This window comes from Dama dama, chromosome 5 (assembly GCF_033118175.1).
Source record: "Dama dama isolate Ldn47 chromosome 5, ASM3311817v1, whole genome shotgun sequence".
NCBI classification, from domain to species: Eukaryota; Metazoa; Chordata; class Mammalia; order Artiodactyla; family Cervidae; genus Dama; species Dama dama.
In genome coordinates this window covers 106,817,477-106,839,248 of record NC_083685.1, presented here as the reverse complement: position 1 = coordinate 106,839,248, position 21,772 = coordinate 106,817,477, and the positions used below count along the sequence as shown (strand labels likewise).

Genomic DNA, 21,772 nt, shown 5'->3' with positions numbered 1-21,772 from the left:
ATCTGATTGAGTAATTAAGAGATCTGAAGTGATTTTACTTTTATTTCCTTCACTTTAAGCCAATCATGAAGTTTCACAGTGATTTCTGGGGCAGGAGAAGGAAGGTGGTGCTGAGCAACTTCGGGGCTGTGGTCCAGATGGCCCAGGAGGCGTGGGCCTCACTGGGGCAGCTGGAGGAGCACCGACTGCCCAGCGGGCAGGTAGGTGATGTTCCTCGAGCGCGACAGCTGGTACGCGATGTCTTCCGCGGCCTCCAGCTTGCGCAGCTCGATCAGGCCGTCGCCTGCAGTGGCGAGTGAGTTGGCGATCAACTCCGCCGCCTTGGAGTCGCCCTCCGCAGAGATGATGGCTGCCTTCTTCTGCTGCTCAGCCTGCAAGGGTGGAGGCAGAGACCAAAATGACACCCTGGGGCATGGATGGTGGGTTACACCCTCAAAAGGACTGCATTAGGCACCCTCTCTGGGTCCTGAATGAGCTCTGGGATTTTACCTCCCCCTTCAGAAGGGCTCAACAAACACTGTTCACCCAATCCTCTGTCCCCCATCATGCCCACTGCTCACTACTATAGGGACACATTTCGCTTGGCTGTATAGAGAGCTGTCTGATTATTTCAAAGTCCTCAATAACATTAACAACAACTGAAGCCAGCCACCTACTATGAGCCTAGAGGATCCCAGGCCACGGAAAGCAAGAAAGAAAGGTAGACTCAATCCTCATCTTTCCCTCCAGGCCCAAGTCAAAGTGACTTTCATCAAAACCAGTGCAGCCAAGTAGGAGCAGCAGGCACAGGATGCTCCTTAGACTGTGGGCTCAAGGGTTTCCCGACCAGGAACTTGGGCACCCAGTACAAGACCTCCTGGCTTTCCCAGCTCTTATCAACAGGAAGATGTCTCTCTACAACGCATGACCTTCAGAAGGGCGGGAGGAGAGTTACCGTGCAGAGCCTCTCTGAGATTAACACACAGCTGCTTAACTGAGGCTCTGGGGCTGTTCACTCAAGAAATGTTTATGGATACCTAGTGTCTACCTCAGGCATGGTTCTGGACATGTTCTAAAAGCTGGAGAGAGGCAGAAAAAAGAAAAAAAAAAAAAAAAAATCTCCACCCACATGGGAGTCTATATTCTCTGAAGTAAAACGTCTACCCATGTATCTCTCTTTGCTTGATTCTAAGGACTAAGGCATCTTAGATTAGGAATAAAAATCCAAGTGTATTAGTGGTGGGGAGAAGGAGATACATGAAATAAATACAAGACCAGGCCCTGTGCAAATCCACTGCATCCCAGCACACTCTGACACATCTGGATGGATTTAGTGCTTGAAAAAAATCCAGCAACAATAGTATATCTGGTGCAACGTTTGATCCTTTAGGCTGTCAGCTTTCACTGTGTAACCAAGGTTAAAAACAACTTCTCAGTGAAGCTGAAAATATTCCAGAAGAAACATTTTTATTTGTGGGAGAGTGTTTTTGATCTTAGGGACGTGGAAAAGAAATTACTCTTCAATGATTTAGGAACATAACCTCACATATCCCTGACTAGACCCTAAAGACTCTGGAACCAATTGCAGGAGCACAGTCCTTTCAATCCCCTTCCGATGATCCCGGAAGAAGAGATGACAGATGATGAATTTCCAGGCCACCCAGCAAACGGGGCGGCTGAGCACAGGAGAAAGAGGAGAGAGGCTCCTGCCATCTGGTTGAGCACTCACCTTTTCCACCACAAATCTGGCCCTCTCTGCTTCCTGCTGAGCCACCTGTTTGGCTTCCACCGCTTCTGTGAACTCCTTCCCAAAGGTCAGATGCGTCTAGGGGGAGAGAGTGAGAGCAAGATGAGGCATTGTAATTGCTTCGACAGGGCTGCTGCAGAGCCCCCATGGTGGCTGGAGGAAGAGGCCAGGAATGGCTCTAGCAGCTGGAGATAACATGAGGCCAGAACACCCTTCCACCTCCACATCCGTGTCCAAACTGAGTTCACAGCCCAGAATCCTCAGCTGCCCAAAGTGCTCCTGTCCATCACTGTCCTCAGGTAGGAAACAGCCCATGGGCACCAGAAGGTGTCTACTCAACGGACCACCTCCCTAGGGGAGGAGAACTGTGGGCTCCAGGACCCCTACCACCGACAAGCGCTCTTCCAAGGCCCTTTGATGGTCTGTTCAAAGCCCTCAGAGACCAGACGGAAAACTGAGCCCCTGAGAGTGAGGCACGCAGCTGGTTCTCAGGGATTCAAGAGTGTGAGGCTCTCTGCTTATAGATTAACCAGTCCACTGCTTTCTCACAGCATCTCCACTACAAAACAGGAAGAGGATGAGTGAGACTTCCAAATCATGATTTTGCAAATCACAGTATTCCTTATGAGCAAGTGCTTCTGGTAAAGGGTTTAAAAGAAAGAGAAAACAGGTAAAGATTACTGTTAGAGTGAAGGTTTAAAATTCTGATTATAAAAAATAAATAAATAAATAAAATTCTGATTATGCATAGGCCTTCCCTAGTGACCAAGTGCAAACAATGGGAACAGAGCTCAGCACTCCTAAAGTCTAATTTATTTATTTATCTAACTTTTTATTAAATGGGAAGAATAAAGGGGAGAATAGTATGGGTTTTGCTATCAAATTCTACTTGTTTCATTCCACCCCCACACTCCCAACCTCTGCTTTAAAAAAAAAATAAGCAGCTCAAAACCTCTTCTGGAGAGTAAATTACAGTCCATTGTCTTTCCAGAATTTTTAACACTTCTAACTCTTATACTGCAGCTGTTCTACCTTGCTTGCTCCATTTCTGGACTCCTGTTCAAAGTTTGGGGAAGAAAATACGACCCTGAGAAATGAAAATGAAATGCGCATATTAAGGAATAAAATTTTTTTCCAGAAGGGCCAGCTGAAGGCAGCAAACTCCCCATGAAACCTAGTTTTCTCCTCACACCTCTTAGACACTGTTTCTTGTGGTCAACCCACATTTCCCCAGAATGGACTATGTGGTTAAAATTTAGCAAAATGCCAAGGTTCTCCTTAGGTTTTTACTTACTATGTTCTCACGGCCGAGGTGTTTAGATTAGCACTAAGTGGGAAGGCCTGAGAAACTGCTCTGGTCACAAGGGCCAAGTGGCTGCAGCCTGGCGTCTTGCCAGTAGAGGGAACCCAAAAGCCTTCCACGGAGACAGTGCCCTGGGGTGAGCAACGGGCGTGCGCAGGGTGACTGTTTAAACAGCTGCGCAGATGCTGAGTGGGAAACGCTGCCTTCCCCAGCGACGCACAGGAGAACGGAACAGGAAACACTCTACTCCACTAACCGAACAAATCACTCCAAGTGATTTTTCCCAGAGAATCAGAAACACGACCCCTTTCCCTCACCCTCCCTGATCTGAAACGCTATCTTGCCTGTATTGCTTTCTGTCTGCACTGCGGCATTCAATGTCGTATAAATACACAGACCACACAGTCTCAAGAGGGTAACTCATGCCTCAGAAATGCCCCCATACCAGGCTTTGGGGGACGGAACCATTCATTTACACTCTATCACCTTTCGTGGGGAGTTCCCAGAGTTCCCGTCACGGCACTTCAAACCCTAGGTGTTAGAAAATTCCCAAGGGTCAGGCTGGGAGGTCTGGGCAAGGGAGAAAAGACTATCCAAGCTGCTCCCTGGTCTCTTCCAGGTAGTTTCTGTCTGTGTCAAACGAGGTAAATGTGACAACACTTCCCGGGGAGCTGTGAGGAACACTCAGTCTGGGGAAGGTAAAAAATCAAGTGGCTAGGGACCACCTAGGGAGGACCAATAGTCAAAATAGGAATGTCTGCGGCACAGGGGAGGCAGAAGAATCCTCATCTGAAAATAAACCCAAGGAGACTGTCTCATACCACTAAGAAGGTTCCACCTTTTCAAGTCTTCATCAAGGCAAGTGGAAGGTAGGACCTCACAGTATCTACCCAAAAATGGAGCCAGGCACCCCACCCCACCCCCCAGGCTCCCCAAGACCCTTACCAAGGATACGTCATCCAAGATGAGCCCAAAGGTCGCTGCTCGCTCTGTGAGGTCATCGCTCACCTGTCTGGAGACCAGCTCTCTCTGGGTGATCAGTTCTCCAGCATCAAAGCGAGCCTGGTTCCAAGGGAAGGCAGAGGAGCCAGTCATGATTGCAAAGAAGCAGAATCCCAATCAGTCATCACCAAGCTCTTCCTGCCAGTGAGTGCGCTCTTGGGGGCTGGGCTTGAGGCCGAGGCCCTGCTCACTCACCACCACGGACTTGAGGATCTCTGTAGTGATGGACGGCAGCACGCGCTCATCGTAGTCCTCTCCAATGCTGGTGAAGATGCGAGGAAGCTGACTAGCAACTGGCCGGAAGAGGATGCGCAGGGTGATGTTGACATTCTGTAAATCTGAGGGCAGGGCACAAATGCTGGAGTTAAAAATACAAATCACATGGCCTCCTATGACCTCCCCTATGCCAAATCTGCTACAATATATAAGTAAAGTTGCTGATTAACCAACCCTTCAAGGTGAGGTGCACAGGTTCATGGTTTCTTTGGTAGAGAACCCAGCTGAGCACCAGCGCTAATAACTTCCCAAAGGATTCCGGTGATGACAGCTTTTCCGTGTCCTGAATGCCCTCTGACACGAGCAAATTCTGATTATAGGTCTAGTAGGTGCCGTGGAATCTCTGGAATAATGAATATTTTAAGCAAAGAAATAGGCCAATGCCAAGAATTCTAGGATAAGGCCTCTCCAAGGCCGGGTTAAACGTGGCTCAAGGCAGGAGTATGCTTCGGAGAGGTGATTGTGGGTCCAGTGGACTAGCGGCCCAGGGCCTGGCTGTGCCTTAACTCTGATGTTTACTTATTACACGGACCCACTAAGCCTTAGCCTCTCTCAGCTTATTTCCTCATCTGTACGAATGGGGATGATATCATCTGCCTTCCAGGCATGTTGGGAGAAACTGAAGGAGGAAACAGGTACAAAAGCACTCCGTCAAATATGCAACAGAGGTGAGGGGTTATCAGACTCATCGAGAGGCTGCTTCTCATTACCAGTCAAAGGACCCAGGGAATTACAACTTCCCCTGACAATCCAGCTGTGCTTGGAGCTGAGGCACTGCTTGCAGTCATCAACAATATGGACCAAGTGCCCATGAGATGAGTTCTGAACCAGGCACCAGAGTGGGAAATGGTTACACACATGCTCATTAAGGCCTTTAAGTTAAGATGTTTCTTAATGAACCCCATCCCAGTGTTGATCTCCTCTGAAGTAGTAGGCAGGCCAGACCCTTTACAGGAGGCTCGTCCTCTCCCTCGTTGGGAGAAACAGGATAGATTAGACAATACCCTGTCCCCTCCCCTGTCCAACACACTTCTCATTCTCAAGCACCAGCACAGACGCCCGTTCCTCACAGTTCCCCTCCGCTCTCCTACACACTGCATTCACCACACCACAATTCTCAACACCTGTCCACGTCTGTCTCCCTTGCTAGATCGATCTCCTAAAGGCTCCTGCTTTACTCATCAATGAACTACCCCACCCTCCAACCCAGCACAAAGCCTGACACGACTGTAGAAAGCAAACATCTGCCAAGGACCAGGAACATCCACACGACCCTCTCCTCTCGCACAGAACGGTCACAGCCGAGCCAGCATCTGCCGCTCCATTTACTGCGGTGCACCTCTGTGTGTACGATGTGGGGGAAGAACCGTGATAGCAATTCATTTCAGGCTCCAACTAGGGAGTCAGTGGCATGTCAGACACCAGATTGCTCTCAGGGACGTGTGCCTTGGCCCAGAAGGTAACAGTGTGAGAGCAGCACTGCTGGAAACATAGGCCTTGGAAAGCAAGGCAAAGGGTAAGTCAGCTGTGAAGGCAAACACAACGGCTGGAGATCAGTTTACAGTCACCGTGGGGGAACAAGAACTGATGGGAAGGGTCAACCAAGAGAGAGCGCAAAGGCACATTCAGATTTCTTTAAAACTGGATCGCTATGCAACTACTGAAATATATCTGTTCATTTCTCTAAATTCATACAGTTATGTATGTATCTTGAATATACAGGCACACCTCATTAATTGTGCTTTGCATACACCATATTTCCTACAAATTGAAGGTCTGGGGCAACACTGTATCAAGCAAGTTTATCACCACCATTTTTCTAACAGCACCTGCTCACTTCATGTCTGTGTCACATTTTAAAAAATATTTATTTGGCTGATTTGGGTCTTAGTTGTGGCACGCGGGATCTTTTGCTGCAATAGGGGGACTCTCTAGTTGTGGCTCGTGTGCACCCCCTTAGTTGTGGGATCTTAGTTCACTGAGTGGGGATCGAACCAGTATCCCCTGCATTACCAGGAAGATTCTTAACTACCAAGAAAGTCTCTGAGTCACATTTTGGTAACCCCCTCAATATTCCAAACTTTCCCAATATTATTACATTCATTATGGTAATCTGTGATGCTACTACTATAATTCACTGAAGGCTCAGATGATGGTTAGCAATTTTTAGCCATAAAGTATTTTTTAATCACGGTATGTACACTGTTTCTTTAGAGATAAAGCTATTGCACCTGTAATAGGATACAGTATGGGATAAACATCTATACGCACTGGGAAACAAAAATATTTGTGTGACTCGCTTTACTACAACATTTGCTTTGTTGCAGGAGTCTGGGACTGAACTTATATGTCTTGAGGCATGCTTGTATATTTCTTTCTCTGTAGCCACATAAAACTCTTGAGGAAAAATATTTAGGGAAGTTCAACCCATTCTGGATCCCACAGCACCCGTTCCACACACTCTACTTCTACCTGACCCACAGATGAGACTCACCTTTGCTACCAGTGATTACTGGCACGTTACGTGGTCGAGAGCGGCAGTCAAATATGATTGGTTTCTGTACCCAAGGGATGAGGAAGTGAGTCCCTTCTCCTACGACAATGTCCTGCACTCCCCGGAACCGGTCAAAGATGACAGCTCTGTGCCCAGCATCCACTGGGAATGAAGGATAACAACAGGTCAGAAAAACCCCCTCACCCTTTAACCAAAAGGCTCATGTCTGAAAGACCCCTGGTGTTTTCTGTTCATATAGTAGGTCTCTTGCTCTGTCTTCCCACACTTCAGGACTCCAGAGGCTTCTTAACAGCTACAAAACAAAGCAATCACTTTCTGTCCTGTGTCCTCCCAAGGACTTCAGTAACAGGATCTATTCTCAGCATTCTTCCTCCTTGAAACTGGCTGCTGATTTTCTGATTAACCACTCCACCCGTGAACTCCCACCAACACATTCCTAGGAACCAGCTCCCAAAACTTCCTTCTAAAACTCACAGTCCATCCTGGTTCCAATTTAACCCAGTGTTCCCATAAGTAGCACCCTTCCTATGGCAATCCTAAAATTTGGAAGTCCTCATTTTTTTCTTTCCAACAGCTTGGTTTCTCTAAAGTCTGAAGGGGTTATAGAACTGTCTTGCTAATTTCAGAGAGAAATTAATGATGGTGATTACAGTCTAGCCATGCAGGGTGGCCAAAGAGATCAGAGTATAAAGCTGGCCCACAGAAGCTGAGCAGGCTTTTCTATCAGCCACTTTCTGTCTCTGCCTTTTTGGACTTTACAGTTGGTCCAGTATCCTCACTCTGAAAGTAATCCTCCTGCTGTCAGAGTCTCGAGTGAGGTGGGTCAATCTACTGCTGCTTTCCAACAGTAAAAAGTTAAGAGAATATCAAAGCAGGAGGGGTCTTAGACACAAACTAGTTCAGTCCTGCTGCTTGACCAACGAGAAAGCTAAGTCCTATGGAGGGGAAGGTGACTTGCCTAAGGTCACCCAGAAAAGTAGAAGAAAACCTAGCTAGTTTTATTTTTTAAATTTTTGGCCATACCGCTCCACCTGCAGAATCTTAATTCGCCAACCAGCGACCAAACCTGCCCCCCCTGCAGAGTCTTAACCACTGGACTACCAGGGAAGTCCCCAAAAGACAGCTTCAAGTCTGGTTACGCTGTTAAAAGCTGGGCAATGTATCTCAAAGATATTTTCTCGGGAACAACTCAACTAGAGCAGAGCAAAAGTTTCTGCTCAGATCAAGGTCACCAAAGGTCTAATGACCTTGCTGAGTTACTTCCCACACCAGCAGAAGAGAACGCACTCTCCATTTCAACTGGCCAGCAAAATCCCGACATATTGCTACAGCATCACTTTAACAAGAGAAGGTGGAAACACCCAACTAGCTTGGGAGGCTCTCTGTAAATAAAGGCTCTGAGAGAACCTATGGCTACAAGGACAGAGGTTCTGATGACAAGGCCATCATATGGTGCAGGATGGTAGCAGGTGAGCCTTCTTGGTCACAAATATATTCACAGCAAGCGCTTGCCAACAGGAGTGTCACACAGGCTAGGCAGACCAATGAAAATCCTCTGGCAAAGGTCAGTGACCCACCACCCCTCAGCGCCTCACCATTATACAAGGCAGAGTTCACCACGCCTCCTGCAACGGCTAAGGCAAGACCAAACTTGCCAATGGACTCAAACACTTTGGCAGCCATGTCTCCTTTGGCTGGACCCACTCACACCTAAGGGGGTAAAAACAAAACAAACAAAACAACTCAATCCCCAATCCACAGAGGAAGCCCTCTCTGAGGCATCACATGCATTTCTCAAGCTAGCTATTTATTTCCCCACTCCTGAGAGCTCTAAATCTTCAACTGAAAGGCATTTCATAACTAACACTATGCAGCTTGTAAAAGTGTATAATCAATTCCTCTGATCTTCTTTTCCCGCTGCTTTCTTCTTTTTCTACTACTTAAGAAATGGCGACTCGGGTATTGGTTCAAAATGGGAAGGAGGCATGGGCTGGATTACCCATAGAAAACTTAGCAACATACCAAAACTGCCTCTCATTTCCTGGACCTGCAGGCCCCATAAGAGAGCCTCTAGAAGAGGGGCTGGTTCTGTGCGATTTTGATTCAGAAAAGAACGTGATCCCAACAACAAAACAACAGTAGCAGCTAACCTTCACAATAGGCAGTCTTCTAACAGCAATTTGTGTATTTAATCTTCACATCAACCCCTATGAAGTAGAGGACTACACAGATGAGGAAACTGAAGCACAAAGAGAGGTTAAGTTACAAGAGAAGCCTAAGATCAGGCAGCTATGAAGGAGGCAACCAGGATTAGAACTTGGAGGTCTAATTCTAGAAGACCGACCACGGTTAACTCCTCACCACGGTTTCTCAACATCAGGTATTAAGAATGAATGACCTGTTATTATGGAAGCAGGCCCTGGCTGACGTTCTGGGGCCAACAAATCACGAGAAATAACAGGGCCAAAAAGGTACTAAACAGCTACAACGCCAGCAAGAGCCCTGGAACAGGTCGGGGTGGGGGCAGAGGCGGGGTGGGCGGGAGCGCGCCTGACCGCTCTACAATCTGCTCTTGCACTTAAACTTTGCCTTTTCCCCGCCCCATCGTCGTCGGCCACTTCAGCCTCTCCCGCTCCTTCTCAGGCCTCAACTTCTAAGTATCTTCATCTCTATCCGTGCACTTAACTATTCCATTCCCGTGATCAGGACGCCCAGTCCTGACCCCTCGGCCTTTCCATTCCTAATAGCTTCCGGATTATTCCTCACCCTGCCCCCATACACACCTACCTCACTCTACGCAACTCCTGGCTCCTCCCAGGCTCACCCCCTTCCCCTCCGACACGAGGCGGACCCAGGCACACACCCTGCCCGCCCCAACTTGAGACGAATGGGAACGCAGAGGGGGAACTGCAGAGACGCCAGGACGCGGACCACAGCCGCTCCCCAGCATTCTCACCTGCTTCCACTCTGACCTCCACATGAATTCCCCAGCCACAGATTGCGCGTGCGCCGGACAGCTCCTCCACGTCCCCGCCCTACTTCCAAGATCCGCGCTTCGGATTGGTGAGCACGAGCGCTATGCATTCTGGGAACGGTGGCTTGCTGCCTTACTGTTGTTCCCAGGCTCTTCGCAGATGAACTACAATTCCCAAAAAGCCATGCAGGGGCTGACCTGCGCTGAAAAACCTTTTGTCTTTGGTGGTACTGAAGGCCCAGAGGTTGCCGCAAAGCATTTAGGGGGCTGTAGTTTCTTGGGGGCTAAATGCACGTGCCTGTACCAGAAGATGAGCCCTAAGGCCCTCAGAAAGAGTAGCTGGGCCTTCTGGCTGATGGACGAGATGGGCAAGGGCAAGTTTATGGCTGATGAAAGAGGGCGGGTGTGCACGCGGGATAAAGTTGTTAAGTAACTGGTGGACTGAGAGACAGAGGAGCTATCTTTCCAAAGTCCTGTCTAGAAGCGACCTGAGTTGTGGAACATTGACTACCAGAGTCAGAGAGAACCTTAGAAACCATCCGGACTAGAAAGTGAGGTCCAGAGAGAGGAAGGGAGTCATTCAGGGTCATGCAACAATTTAAAAAAGGGATTGGGCTTAAAGTCTGGGTTCGGTGGACACATTTTTAAAAAAGTCTTATTTGTCGGGAAGGGGAACACATGTAAATCCATGGCTGATTCATGTCAGTGTATGGCAAAAACCACTACAATATTAAAAAAAAAAAAAAAAAGTCTTATTTGAAGAATTTGCAAAGATAGTACAGGGAAGATGTGTAATCTTTACTCGAATTCACCTACCGCTAACAATTTGTTCCATTTACTTTTTTGATCTAAAGCAATAAAATAGCCAGTTATTTTATCAGCAAATTGGGTTTACTTGAGAACAGCAAAGAATTGCAATTCTCGGTGAGCAATTTATGGCAACTCACAGGCAAGTCTGCAGAACAAGGAAGAGGACTTTTTTTTAGTGGAGAAGGGTGACTTGGAAGGGACTGTCATAAACAGTTAGAGGAAACTGGGAATTTGAAAGTGTGGCTTTTCATTGTCTCAATTGTGACAGTCTCTTATTGGCTGGGCTGTTTCTGAGCAAGGAGAAAATTTTCTTTCCTTCTGCTGGAAACTAAAGTAGTAACCTTCTTATTGGAGATGCAAAGCTGTCTCTTCCTGTTGAGTCTCTACCTGTTGGTAGGTTGTGAGAGTTCCCCTTTCTGTACTCCTGACTCAATTTAATATGAGGTTTCTGCTTATTAATTTTCACATCTTATCATTTGTTCCCTCCTTCTCTCCCTGCCTCCTTTCTTCTCTTTCTTTGTATTTTCGAAGAATAAGGGTATCCTCTTACATAACTTGAATAACTTTAATCTAACTTCTGCATTCCATTTTTTCCATTGACCCAATAATGGACTTTATAGCAGTCTTCTCCCCTCACCCTCCAATACAGGAGGCAGTCAAGATTAGGTACTATATTTATTTTTCATGTCGGTTTAGTCTTCTTAATTTGTCCTCAGGCTTCCTTGCCTTTTGTTATATTAAAATAGAAAAAAAGAATGTTCTGGTATTGGGTTTCTCTGATGTTTCCTCATAATTAGATTTGTTGTTTTGCATTCTTAACTGAGGTAGCTAAGTGGTGTATGGACACTTAATTTTAATGAAACCAGGCCCATTTCTGGATTCTAATATGATTGGATTCTTTCAGCTTCTTTTTCCTGCATTCCTCTCCTCTCTGTCTCTCTCCTTTGTCCCCACTTGGCACCTGTGGGGTAAAAAAGGGCCAGAGATATGCATGGCAGCATTCTCCAGGTAGTATGTATTTATCCTAAGTGCCCACAGGCTTTTCCTCTGCCTACCGGAATGCACACTCTATGAGAGCTGAATATTTAGTCTACTATCTTCATTGTTCTGTTTCCAGAACGTACGACAGTGCTTGGCACACGGTGGGCACTCAGTAAGTATTTATTGAATGAATGAATAATGAAGAGCATTGAAGTGGCTGGTTAGGCAGACTGTGGCCAGGAAGCGCAAGGCGGTATGCTCCAGAATCCTGCAAGAACAGCCATAGTATTGTCCGCTTCCGTTCTCCTCTCACCAGCAGGACGCTGAAAATATGAAAAAAAAAAAAAACAAAAACCCAATTTTTGTATGTTTTATAACTTTCAAGTCTGTGTATCTACAACATCCCACATGAGCATCATTATAACCCCTTATGTTCTACAGATAAAGAAGTCAAAGTTCAGAGGTTAAATCACTTGTTTGGGGTCACTCATCTAGTCAGAGCCAGACTGGACCGGATCACACATCTTCTAGGTCTAAGCCCTGTTTCCACTTCCCCTCTGTGTCCTGGGAAGCAAAGGCAACAGGAAAACTCATGTGACATGAGGGCACTATGTGGACCTGGGCTAGTTGTAGGTGGAGAGATGGGAAGGTTAAAGGATAATCATACTGAGGGGGGTATCTGGGAAGAATTTAATTGGGCTGAGGCAAAAATTAAGGAAGAGCAGCATTGGGGCAGTGTGGAGATTCCTTAAAAAGCTGGAAATAGAACTGCCATATGACCCAGCAATCTCACTGCTGGGCATACACACCGAGGAAACTAGAATTGAAAGAGACACATGTACACCAATTTTTATTGCAGCAGTGTTTACAATAGCTAGGACATGGAAGCAATCTAGATGTCCACCAGCAGACGAATGGATAAGAAAGCTGTGGTACATACGCACAATGGAATATTACTCAGCTATTAAAAAGAATGCATTTTAATCAGTTCTAAAAAAGTGGATGAAACTGGAGCCTATTATACAGAGTGAAGTAAGTTAGAAAGAAAAACACCAATACAGTATATTAACGCATATATATGGAATTTAGAAAGATGGTAATGATGACCCTATATGCGAGACAGCAAAAGAGACACATATATAAAGAACAGACTTTTGGACTCTGTGGGAGAAGGCGAGGGTGGGACATGTATATTACCATATGTGAAATAGATGACCAGTCCAACTTCAATGCATGAAACAGGGCACTCAAAGCCAGAGCACTGGGACAACCCTGAGGAATGGGATGGGGCGGGAGGTGGGAAGAGGGCTTAGGTTGGGGGACACACGTACATCCATGGCTGATTCATGTCAATGTATGGCAAAAAAACACTACAATGTTGTGAAGTAAGTAGCCTCTAATTAAAATAAATAAATTAGTATTTTAAAAAATTAGGGAAGAGCAGCTTTGGGGTAGCAGCTTCAGGGGTGGATCCAATTTATTGCTGCATAAGGCATTTCCGCTTCAGCTCTTCTTCCAGCCAGGTTTGCACGTTGGTGTTAAGAAGAAATACATCTTGAACACTGACTGTGAACCACTTGCTTCATAAATACAGTCTTATTTCAATTCAGTTCAGTTCAGTTGCTCAGTCATGTCCAACTCTTTGCCACCCCATGAACTGTAGCACACCAGGCCTCCCTGCCCATCGCCAGCTCCTGGAGTTTACTCAAACTCATGTCCATTGAGTGGGTGATGCCATCCACCCATCTCATCCTTTGTTGTCCCCTTCTCTTGCCGCCTTCAATCTTTCCCAGCATCAGGGTCTTTTCAAATGAATTGGTTCTTTGCATCAGGTGGCCAAAGTATTGGAGTTTCAGCATCAGTCCTTCCAATGAATATTCAGGACTGATTTCCTTTAGGATGGATTGGTTGGATCTCCTTGCTGTCCAAGGGACTCTCAAGAGTCTTCTCCAACACCACAGTTCAAAAGCATCAATTCTTTGGCACTCAGCTTTCTTTATAGTCCAACTCTCACATCCATACATGACTACTGGAAAAACCATAGCTTTGACTAGACGAGCCTTTGTTGGCAAAGTAATGTCTCTGCCTTTTAATATGCTGTCTAGGTTAGTCATAACTTTTCTTCCGAGGAACAAGCGTCTTTTAATTTCATGGCTGCAGTTACCATCTGCAGTGATTTTGGAGCCCAAATAATAAAATCTGTCACTGTTTCCACTGTTTGCCCATCTATTTGCCATGAAGTGATGAGACCAGATGCTGTGATCTTAGTTTTCTGAATGTTGCCTTTTAAGCCAACATTTTCACTCTCCTATTTCACTTTCATCACGAGGCTCTTTAGTTCTTCTTGGCTTTCTGTCATAAGGGTGGTGTCATCTGCATATCTGAGGTTATTGATATTTCTCCTAGCAATCTTGATTCCAGCTTGTGCTTCCTCCAGCCCAGTGTTTCTCATGATGTACTCTGCATATAAGTTAAATAAGCATGGTGACAATATACAGCCTTGACGTAGTCCTTTCCCTATTTGGAACCAGTCTGTTATTTCACGTCCAGTTCTAACTGTTCCTTCCTGACCTGCATACAGGTTTCTCAAGAGGCAGGTCAGGTGGTCTCGTATTCCCGTCTCTTTCAGAATTTTTCACAGTTTGTTGGGATCCACACAGTCATAGGCTTTGGCATAATCAATGAAACAGAAGTAGATGTTTTCTGGAACTCTCTTGATCCAGCAGATGTTGGCAGTTTGATCTCTGTTTCCTCTGCCTTTTCTAAATCCAGCTTGAACATCTGGAAGTTCACGGTTCACATACTGTTGAAGCCTGACTTGGAGAATTTTGAGCATTACTTTGCTAGTGTGTGAGATGAGTGCAATTGTGTGATAGTTTGAGCATTCCTTGGCATTACCTTTCTTTGGGATTGGAATGAAAATTGACCTTTTCCAGTCCTGTGGCCACTGCTGAGTTTTCCAAATTTGCTGGCATATTGAGTGAAACACTTTTTTTTTTTTTTTTGCAGTTCAATAACTTTATTGGACCATCAGCAATTAGTTCTCATCCACATTGAAAAATATGGAACGCTTCTCGAATTTGCGTGTCATCCTTGCGCAGGGGCCATGCTAATCTTCTCTGTATCGTTCCAATTTTAGTATATGTGCTGCCGAAGCGAGCACTTGAGTGAAACACTTTTACAGCATCATCTTTTAGGATTTGAAAGAGCTCAACTGGAGTTTCATCACCTTCACTAGCTTTGTTTGCAGTGATGGTTCCTAAGACCCACTTGACTTCATATTTCAGGATGTCTGGCTCTAGGTGAGGGATCACACCATCGTGATTATCTGGGTCATGAAGATCTTTTTTGTATAGTTCTGTGTATTCTTGCCACCTTTTCTTAATGTCTTCTGCTTCTGTTAGGTCCATACCATTTCTGTCCTTCATTGTGCCCATCATTGCATGAAATGTTCCCTTGGTATCTAAGTTTCTTGAAGAGATCTCTAGTCTTTCCTATTCTATTGTTTCCCTCTATTTCTTTGTATTGATCACTGAGGAAGGCTTTCTTATCTCTCCTTGCTATTCTTTGGAACTCTGCATTCAAATGGGTGTATCTTTCCTTTTCTCCTTTGCCTTTCGCTTCTCTTCTTTTCACAGCTATTTGTAAGGTCTCCTCAGACAACCATTTTGCCTTTTTGCATTTCTTTTTCTTGGGGACAGTCTTGATCCCTGCCTCCTGTACAATGTCACAAACCTCCATCCATAGTTCTTCAGGCTCTCTGTCTATCAGATCTAATCCCTTGAATCTATTTCTCACTTCCACTGTATAATCATAAGGGATTTGACTTAGGTCATACCTGAATGATCTAGTGGTTTTCCCCACTTTCTTCAATTTAAGTCTGAATTTGGCAATAAGCAGTTCATGATCTGAGCCACAGTCAGCTTCCGGTCTTGTTTTTGCTGACTGTATACAGCTTCTCCATCTTTGGCTGCAAAGAATATAATCAATCTGATTTCAGTATTGACCATCTGGTGATGTCCACATGTAGAGTCTTGTCTTGTGTTGTTGAAAGAGGGTGTTTGCTATGACCAGTGCATTCTCTTGGAAAAACTCTATTAGCCTTTGTCTTGCTTCATTCCATACTCCAAGGCCAAATTTGCCTGTTACTCCAGGTATTTCTTGACTTCCTACTTTTGCATTCCATACCCTATAATGAAAAGGACATCTCTTTTGGTTGTTAGTTCTAGAAGGTCTTGTAGGTCTTCGTAGAACTGTTCAACTTCAGCTTCTTCAGCATTACTGATCAGAGCATAGACTTGGATTACTGTGATATTGAATGGTTTGCCTTGGAAACGAACAGAGATCATTCCGTTGTTTTTGAGATTGCATCCAAGTGCTGCATTTCAGACTCATTTGTTGATCATGATGGCTACTCCATTTCTTCTAAGGGATTCTTGCCCACAGTAGTAGATATAATGGTCATCTGAGTGAAATTCACCCATTCCAGTCCGTTTTAGTTCGCTGATTCCTAAGATGCTGTTCTTGGAACCGTGTTCACTCTTGCCATCTCCTGTTTGACCACTTCCAATTTGCCTTGATTCATGCACCTAACATTCCAGGTTCCTATGCAGTATTGCTCTTTATAGCATCAGACTTTACCTCCATCACCAGTCACATCCGCAACTGGGTGTTGTTTTTGCTTTGGCTCCATCACTTCATTCTTTCTGGAGTTATTTCTCCACTGATCTCCAGTAGCATATTGGGTACCTCCTGACCTGGGAAGTTCATCTTTCAGTGTCCTATCTTTCTGCCTTTTCATACTGGTCATGGGGTTCTCAAGGCAAGAATACTGAAGTGGTTTGCCATTCCCTTCTCCAGTGGACCACGTTTTGTCAGAACTCTCCACCATGACCCATCTATTTTGGGTGGCCCCACACGGCATGGCTCATAGTTTCATTGAGTTAGACAAGGCTGAAGAAGTGGAGATTCAGAGAAGCAAGGTAACTTGGTTACTGTCACATGGCTGGCAAGTGGCAGATATATCTTAAACCATAGCCTGTGCTATTCCAAGCTGTGGGACTGTGCAATCTGTAATTAATATCCAAACAGAGGTTGATTCTACTTCCAGGATCAGTGCCATAACTGGAAGGATGGTAACTAAAGCAAGTAATTATAGAAAAACAACTCTTTCTTTATTCATTTGACACATGTTTATTGGAGGCCTCTTGCATCATGCTAGACACTGGAGATAAGTGATGAAGAAGACAGAGAAGGCTCCTGTCCTCATGGAATTTACATTATGGGATGAAGGGAGAGTGGTGTATTCAAACAAAAGAGAAGTACACAAAGGAATAAATGATATGGAATTTTGACTAGCTTCATGAAGGAAATAGACAGTAAGACAATGATGCATCAGTAACGAAGTACTGCAAGTAACAGAAGAGTGGACTCGGTTGACTTAAACAGTAAAGAAATATATCAACTAGCAAGTCTCAGGGGAGAGCTGGTGTGGTGTTGGTTAATTCAGTGGCTCACCAAGCCCTCGGTTACTCAGAATGTTTCCATCTTTCAGCTTTGCCATCTTCAGGTGTTGACTTTCATCCTCGTGCTTGTCCCCACAAGGACACAAGATGACTGTAGAAGGTTCAAGTTTAATGTTCTCACACAATAATAACTAAAGGCCAGAAGGCAGGAAAAGGGCATGTCATGTTTTTGGCCCCCTTAGATGAGTGAGGTAAAGTTTCTCAGAAGCACACAAACAGCCTTCCACCCATGTGCTATTGGGCAGAACTGTGTCATCTGCCCCTTTCAGAACAGTCACTGGCAAAGGAATGGCATTACAGTGTTGGAATTTGATGAGCCAGAAAGTCAGCCTCCGGGACTGGGGAGGGCTGGCCTCTCTTCAACCACATGAGAGCCTAATATGCTAAGAAATCAAAATGAGGCTGTTTGTTAGCAAGGAACAGGATGCAAGGGAGAATGGATGTTGGAATTGCGACCAACCGTGTCTGATACGGTGCGTCTGTTTTGAGCGAGCTAGTCAAGAAGGGCTCCATGAGGAAATAACATTCACAACAAGAAATAAAGAAATTAGATGTGAAAGGCTGGGTGGGATGGGGAGAGAGAATAACATTGACATGTCCAGCCCAAGGAAAGGCATGGCAGAGAGATTTGGCTGGTAAAGTGACAAGGAGCCCTGTTTAGATTCAGACAGTTTATTACTCATACAGACACCAAAAGGAAGAGTAGCCAAAGATGCTAACTCCTAATGACCTTTGAGTAAGGCATCACAGAAACAAATGGGGCGGGAGGTTAGGATACCCTGTGGCTGAAGAGCCCGCGCCCTAATGGGGTGGTGGGGTGGGTGAGACAGAAAGCCTCAGATCTCACCAGAACCAAGAGGCTAGGAGAAACTATCTCCTGACAGCTTTCCTGGTAGATAAGGAAATGAGTATAAAATGGCCTTGTAGCAGCTCCTCACCGGCCTCTCTTTTGTCATCGGAGGATCACATGGTATTCTGCAAGACAAATTTCGCTGAAGTTCCAGCATTGCCGATGTGGACTCTGTTGAGCCATGTAAGGCTGCCAGGCTTGCCTCAGTGAAGCCGTTTCCCTAGAGTGCAGAGACCTCCAGGCAGGCTGGACCTTGGTGCCCTGAAGGAACCCAGTGTGGTCCAACTATAATGAGTGATGGGACTGGGACAGTTACCCACCATGTTCTAAGTGCAGTGAGAGGTCTCTGAAAGTTTCTAAGCAGGAGAAAACCCCACAGATCCTGACAGTTGGAAATCCCCACTGAAAGAACCCTGGCAGGTCATCCTTGTGCAATGGTTCTTAAACTTTTTGATCTTAGGAACTTCTGTGTTCTTCAAAATTATTAAGTATTCCAAAGAGCTTTTAAAAATGGATGATGGGGGGTGCAGAAATTAGGAGTTTGGGGGTTAACATATACATATTACTATATATAAAATAGGTAACCAACAAGCACCTATTATGTAGCACAGGGAACTAAACTCAATATTTTGTAATAACCTACAAGGGAAAAGCATCTGGAAAAAATATATATTACTTATTTATATGCATATACTTTTTCAGGTATATGTTAATCCCTGGGCTATACACCTGAAACTAACACAACATTGTAAAGCAACTATACTTCAATTTAAAAAAAGATACATATTCAAGATTGAAATGAAAAAATAGAGAATATTTACTTACTCATTTAAAAATAACAATAAACTATGTGTTAATGTATTTTTATGAAAAATAACTATAGTTTTCAAGTAAAAATAGTGAGAAGAGTGGCATTGTTTTACATTTTTGCAAATCTGAGGTTCTTCATTTATTCTGTTATGCTATCACAGGTCATGTAGCCTCTGGAAAACTCTGCTGACACTCAGGAGAGAACGAGAGTGAAAAAGGTAAATAATAATTTAGTATTGTCATGAAAATAATTTTGATTTCAAGTACCCCCTGAAAGGGCCTCAAGGACCCCCAGGTTATCTGAACCACATCTGGAGAGCCACTGTCTTGGAGTGAAACTCACCCCTGGACGTTCACACCAGTGAAGCTTCCAGCCAGCTTTTCAGTGCTTGTATTAGCTGGAATATCAGTTAGGGCAGAGTTTGACTTGCTATACCAAGGAGACCCCAAAATACAGTGGACTAAAGAAGATAGAATTTAGTTTCTCTTTGTTCCACAGGTCATTCACAGACCCAGTTTCCTTTCGTTGGTTTGTCATCCCCTAAAAGATTGTCTTCATTTAATCATGGGCCATCTGTGTTCCAGCTTGCAGGAAGGAAAACAGGAAAATCAGGGCAGCAATTTTGTTGTAAGCATATGAGGCAGAAGCAGCACATAGAAATTCCACTTCAGTGCTCGCTTTGGCAGCATATATACTAAAATTGGAACGATACAGAGAAGATTAGCATAGCCCCTGCGCAAGGATGACACGCAAATTCGTGAAGCATTCCATATTTAAAAAAAAAAAAGAAATTCCACTTCAGTTTATCGGTGAAACTTGGCTGCGTGACCTCATCTAGTCACAGAAGAGGCTATAAAATGTATCCTTTAGCTGGGCAGCCAAGTATCCAGGAAGAAAGGATTGGGGACTAACCAGCAGTCTGAGTACCTCACTTTCAAATATGAATAGACAGTGATGTAAGTCCATTTGAGAAAGTCATAAAATGAAAAAGAAAAGCAAAACAAACAAAACAACTAAACAAAACAAAAACAAAAGAACACAAACAAAAAACTTGGCAGAATCAAAAATAAGGCAAAGAGCATCGAAAATCTAAACCAAGTAACCAAACAACACTGTAATGGATATCCTCAAGTAAAGGAAAAGAACCTTGAAAGATGCATGAAATGAGAACAGATGCTATTAAGAAAAATGGGTAGAGATGAAAGGTGTTTTCCCTTAAAATCAAGATCAAGGTAAACATGCCCACTTCCATTACTTCTATTCAATATTAGGAGGTCTTTGCCAGTACAAAGCTATAACAGGCACAGAAAAATAAACAGGAGGCATACAGACAGGAAAAGATACAGTATAACTGCTTTTGTTTATTGTATATGAAGAAAATCCTAAACATTTTAGAAAGAAGCAATTAGAACCAATAAGTGAGTGTAGCAAGGATGCAAGATGTAAGGCTGATAAACAAACTGAAAGATGGAAATTGAAAATTAAAAATACCCTTTACAATAGCATAAAAAAATGAAATACTTAGGGATAAATTCACTACCACATGTCTGATAAAAACTACAAACATTGCTAAGAAAAAATTTAAAAGACCTCTAAAGAAATGGAGAGACCCACCATATTCATTGAATGTTATTAAAATATCAATTCTCCTCACATTAATCTATAGATTCAAAGCAATCCCAAACAAAATTCCAGCAAGTTTCTTTGGGATAAAAATTGACAGGCTAATTCTAAAATTTAAATAGAATTGCAAAGGACCTAGAATTGGCAAAACTATTTTGAAAAAGAAAACAAAGAAGATTTAGTGTATATGGAGGATATAGTGTCCATTTATCCATAAAGCTACAGTAATCTAGAAGATGTGGTATTGATTCTCAACAGAAAATAGAGAATCCAGAAATAAACCCACACATCTGTAATCAGTTGTTTTTTGTTTTGTTTTGTTTTTAAAGATGACAATGTAATTCAATGATCAATGGATTGTCTTTTCAAAAAATGACACAGGAGTGAGTGAATATCCATATGGAGAAATTAAAGGACTTCACCCTAATCCTTCTCCACACACAAAAGTTAACCTGAAGTGAACCATGGACGCAAACATAAAAGCTAAATTCATAGAACTTCTAGAAGAAAAGCAGGACAAAATCTTCAAGACTATGGTAAGAATTCCTTACACAGGACACAAAAGACACAAATCATAGAAGAAAAAAAAAATGGATAAATTAGACTCCATTAAGATTTAAACTTTTGTTTTTTGAAACAGACTGTTAAGAAAAAAAATTTAAGCTGCAAACTGGGAGAAAGTATCTGCAATATATTTATATGAGAAAGGACTTGTATCCAATACATGTAAAGAACTCTTACAACTCAAGAACAAGAATATAAACTCAGTTTAAAAAATTTTTAAATAGACAAAAGATTTGAATGAATCCTTCATCAAAGTTCCTTAGTGTCAAAAAGCTAACAAACACATGAGATTAGTCACCAAGGAAATGCAAATTAAAATACAACAAGTTACTACTATACATCCTCTGAAATTATTAAAATGAAAAAGCCTAAAAATATCAACTCCTGGAAAGAATGTAGAATAATTGGAACTCTGGTGGTGGAACTGTAAAATAGTACAACCACTTTGGAAAACTGTTTGGCATTTTCTTATAAACTTCAACATATAACTATGCAATTCAGCAATTTCATTCCTAGATATTTATTCCAAAGAAACAAAAACCTGTGTCCATGCAGAGACTTGTGTACAAATGTTTATTTCAACTTTCTTCCTAATCTCAGACTGGGAGAAACCCCACTGTCGATCACAAAGTGAATAGATAGAAATCTGTGGGGTGCAGTGGAATACTATACAGCAGTGAGACGAAATGACTGATATACAGCAATATAAAAGTCTGAAACCATTTTCTTCATGAGAGAAGCCAGGTGAAAAAGAGTGAAATTTAAAATTCCATTTATATGAAACTCAAGAAGAGGTAAGTCTAATCTGTATT

At 43.7% G+C, this 21,772-nt stretch overlaps 1 protein-coding gene, 1 long non-coding RNA gene and 2 other non-coding genes across 5 annotated transcripts; 2 read left to right on the top strand and 2 right to left on the bottom strand.

The window, feature by feature from the left end:
• Positions 1–24: 24 nt before the first annotated feature.
• PHB1 (prohibitin 1) lies at positions 25–9,875 on the bottom strand. Of its 2 annotated transcripts, XM_061143783.1 has the most exons (8): positions 9,779–9,822; positions 8,973–9,061; positions 8,418–8,532; positions 6,802–6,963; positions 4,227–4,369; positions 3,975–4,091; positions 1,709–1,804; positions 25–371 (listed from the first exon to the last, which is right to left on the bottom strand). In XM_061143783.1, exons 3-8 carry the CDS (start codon positions 8,503–8,505, stop codon positions 159–161), a joined length of 819 nt encoding a protein of 272 aa, XP_060999766.1. In that variant the 5' UTR covers positions 8,506–8,532; positions 8,973–9,061; positions 9,779–9,822; the 3' UTR covers positions 25–158. The 2 variants fall into 2 exon arrangements, with proteins under 2 accessions (XP_060999766.1, XP_060999765.1); XM_061143782.1 differs by lacking the exon at positions 8,973–9,061 and having other exon boundaries at positions 9,779–9,875.
• LOC133057352 (uncharacterized) lies at positions 9,754–20,957 on the top strand. Its single transcript, XR_009693004.1, has 3 exons — positions 9,754–9,885; positions 18,934–18,990; positions 20,726–20,957. It is a non-coding gene; the product is annotated as an uncharacterized LOC133057352 (long non-coding RNA).
• LOC133058014 (U6 spliceosomal RNA) lies at positions 14,644–14,750 on the bottom strand. Its single transcript, XR_009693140.1, has one exon. It is a non-coding gene; the product is annotated as a U6 spliceosomal RNA (small nuclear RNA).
• On the top strand, positions 19,444–19,550 carry LOC133058054 (U6 spliceosomal RNA). Its single transcript, XR_009693179.1, has one exon. It is a non-coding gene; the product is annotated as a U6 spliceosomal RNA (small nuclear RNA).
• Positions 20,958–21,772: the final 815 nt, after the last annotated feature.

Bases quoted from the DNA above. Each gene is read 5' to 3' on its own strand.
- PHB1 (XM_061143782.1), bottom strand. From the start codon at position 8,505: ATGGCTGCCAAAGTGTTTGAGTCCATTGGCAAGTTTGGTCTTGCCTTA. The intron at 4,092-4,226 runs GTGAGTGAGCAG...CCTTGGAACCAG, and splicing joins AGATCCTCAAGTCCGTGGTG to GCTCGCTTTGATGCTGGAGA. The intron at 1,805-3,974 runs GTAAGGGTCTTG...CTCTCCCCCTAG, and splicing joins TCTTGGATGACGTATCCTTG to ACGCATCTGACCTTTGGGAA.